This window comes from Oncorhynchus mykiss, unplaced genomic scaffold (assembly GCF_013265735.2).
Source record: "Oncorhynchus mykiss isolate Arlee unplaced genomic scaffold, USDA_OmykA_1.1 un_scaffold_336, whole genome shotgun sequence".
NCBI lineage: Eukaryota > Metazoa > Chordata > Actinopteri > Salmoniformes > Salmonidae > Oncorhynchus > Oncorhynchus mykiss.
The window spans coordinates 87851-91389 of record NW_023493784.1 but is presented as its reverse complement, the minus strand read 5'-3'; the positions used below and the strand labels follow the sequence as shown (position 1 = coordinate 91389).

The window sequence follows — 3539 nt, the reverse complement described above, 5'->3', positions numbered from 1 at the left end:
AATGAGATGTTATTCCTACTAACAATTGCATATCAACATCATCTTCAATGAAAAACAATAAACTCCTTTACAATACTCTGAATTCCAGCCATACTTTCCCGCCCTTTCAGACATCATCATATCACTGTAAAACATTGTTGATTCAGATAGTTATTACTTCTAGCAAGTGCATGATATCCAGTAAATATGTAACATAATTATAACTCCACATTCTGAATGTTAGTTCAATGGAGTATAGCAATCGCTAACCGTGCTGTTACTCTTCAGTCTCTACAGTGGAAAGATAATAGATGCAGAGGTAACATAAACTCACATATCTGGATAAAAGTCCAATAAAAACACATGAATACGGAATACTTTGACAAATGATCTACGTGATAGACATATTTTACTCACAAGTGCGTGTAGGCCCAGATTCAAAAGCACCCGAAATACAGTCTCCAATTTAAGCACTAATGTCAAGGTAAGCAGTATTGTCAAGGTCTATACTGCCTGTGCACTGCATAGGCTACCAGTGTCTTATTCTGAAAACCGGGTGCAGAAAGGAGCTCGTCTACGAAATTAAATAAGACCACTAAAACCCGTTTCTAAAACGAAATATAGTAATGTTGAATGTGTAGTTGATATAACCCATACAACGTTGATCTGTATCTTTAAAAAGGAAGTCGAGGTCCAGAAACCACGTTCACCCTTTAAGCAAGTGGTTCCAACGTAGTTGGATACCATAGTTTCCGTGTGTAAATGAAAAGGTGATGCGTTTGCGAAGACGAGATTTAAACACAAGGGTTTCCGAAGTGAAAGGACAACGAAATGTTTGAAAAGAAATGCATATTAATTTACGCTGTCGTCTGACTAAAATTGATTCACAAGTAAATGTTTTTAATCTAAAACATGTTCCTGGTTGGTAATCCAATATTTCAAAATAAAATAACAAATCAGTCAAGAATTGAACAAGTCTTCGAGAGATGCACCTGTCCTTTCGGTGCGTTGTCTCCAGGCCGAAAAATATACTGTCAGGTATGAAAGCGCCTGTCTACCGGGACTTCCACCTTTCACTTTCGGAACACCTTTCAAAATCTTTGTATAAAATATCGACACAGATTGCAGCATGACAGAACTCTGGATTTCGAGAAGAGGGTCGATCAGGAAGGACACTTTATCTCTTTGTCCTTTGAGGAAAACGTATTTTTTTCCGGAATTATACAAAGTATAGGCTGTCTTTCGGAAGTCTGCCTAATTTTGCACCTCGGTTGATAGCGAACAGTCAGCGAACTACAGTACACCTACGATAAAATGGGTTCAATAAGCTTTTGGATGTGCTTGATCCTGACGATTTGCACCTGGCATAAAACCTTCGGATGCACTTGGATGAGGACACTTCCTAAGTCTCGGAGCATGTTCCAAGTGTTCAGCAACAACACCATAACGGTGCTTCGGGAAATGGTAGGATACTGTAATGTTTATTAACTTGTTCCTGGTCATTGAGCAGTTGTCATCTATTCAACATTTAATGTGCTGCTGTGTTTCATTTGATTCAGTTACTCGTTTATGTATACAATAATAATATTGCAATCATTTGATTCTATTTTTTGCCATCTCAGGGTCATGTGGTCTCTCGAGAACCTCATATTACTTTCCCTTACGAGGAATACAGACATGTCGATCATTTCAAGGTAAGACATATGCATAGCCTACACTATTTAAAAAGGGTTTTGGTTCAACGTTTTTTCTCATAGTGTAGGCCATATAATTAGGTATTAACGAATAAGCTAAATTTGCTATACTTTTCTGATATTCATAAGGCATGTACTAAAACAAATCACTCTTCTTCTAGGATGACGACAAGATTGTCTTCATTTCGCAAACTCTGAACGCTATAGAGAAATTGTACAGAAGTGATAACTATGATTCTTTCTGGGACCAGGAAGTAGTTGACGAGTTTATGATTGACCTGCATCGCCAGACCTTGGAGCTGGACCAATGTGTAAGTCTATGTGATTTGTGATTTTCTATTAACATTAATGCCAAAAGGCAAACATTATCCTATATTTTTTAGATTGCCGTATAATGTGATTTAAACGAATCATAACATAACATTAATGACTTATATTTTGTTCCAACAGGTAAAGGCTATAAGAGCTACACTACCAACATCTGACAAAGGAGTGAACAAAAATATGAGCCTTCACTTCAAATTCCTGAAGAATTACTTGAAACGCGAGGTATGTCAATTTGTCTTACCAAGAGAGTGCATTCACCAAATAAGGATATATTCATATGTGATGACACAACATGTGTCTATTCTAAAATATTACATGTGTGTTTCGTTCATGCAGGAATACAGCGCAAGCGGCTGGGAAGGCATAAGGAACGTGGTGCTGAAACACATGCTAAGACTAGTCACAATAATATTGACTAACCAATGAGCCTCGTGTGTGTGTAGAGATTATTTATTTATACTTCTATTTTTTCAACTATTTATTTACACGGTTATTTTTATATATGTTTTATTTATTTATTATGTGAATTCACAACTCGCGAAGTAAAACACATTTTATACTGAATAATGTATTATGTGCTAGGTATTTTTAGGCTATAGAAAATGTAACAACGTTTTCATGCATTGACTTTTGTATTTATGAAGACCATTGCATACTGTATTTATTATTGCAACAATATTGGAAACGTTCGTTATTGTAACGATTAAATACATTTGAAATAAACTAATGTGACCTCTAACAGCTGAAATATATTTTTAATCTAACATATTTACATATGGGCCTAATAAAAAGGTCCTTAGATAGGCCTGATAATGTCACACAGTGTTGTTGTGTCTTAACTTGAAGACTGATGATATCACACAACCCGTGCATAATGGCTGGGAAACCCTTTAAATGCGTCCACAGTGGAGGCAAGATAAGAAGACATTTCAGCACCATGGCAAACAAACAGACAGGAACGGACATGATTACAGCAATCCTGAATGAATCGTGAATAATGATTAGTGAGAAAGTTAAAGACGCACAAATATCATACCCCCAAGACATGTTAACAGCATTACAGTAACTGCCGAGGTTTGCATTTTTTTGGAGATGGGGTATGATATTTCAAATCAAATCAAACTTTATTTGTCACATGCACCGAATACAACAAGTGTTGAACTTACCGTGAAATGCTTACTTACAAGTCCTTACCAACAGTGCAGTTCAAGAAGAGTTAAGAAAATAGTTACCAAATAAACAAGTAACAAATAATTCAAAGCAACACAATAAAAATAACAATAACTAGGAAATTTACAGGGGTACCGGTTCTGAGTCAGTGTGCCGGGGGTACAGGTTAGTTGAAGTAATTTGTACATGTAGGTAGGGGTGAAGTGACTATGCATAGATATTAAACAGCGAGTAGCAGCAGTGTACAAAACAAATGGAGGAGTGGGTGTCAATGTTCTGGCCATTTGATTAATTGTTCAGCAGTCTCATGGCTTGGGGGTAAAAGCTGTTAAGGAGCCTTTTGGTCCTAGACTTGGCGCTCTGGTACCG

At 36.7% G+C, this 3539-nt stretch overlaps 1 protein-coding gene across 1 annotated transcript; it reads left to right on the top strand.

Annotated features, from left to right (window-relative positions):
* The first annotated feature begins 1099 nt into the window (after window positions 1-1099).
* Window positions 1100-2788, top strand: LOC118951912 (interferon a3-like). Its single transcript, XM_036973855.1, has 5 exons — window positions 1100-1443; window positions 1602-1673; window positions 1835-1984; window positions 2124-2222; window positions 2337-2788. Exons 1-5 carry the CDS (start codon window positions 1294-1296, stop codon window positions 2424-2426), a joined length of 561 nt encoding a protein of 186 aa, XP_036829750.1. The 5' UTR covers window positions 1100-1293; the 3' UTR covers window positions 2427-2788.
* The last annotated feature ends 751 nt before the right edge of the window (window positions 2789-3539 follow it).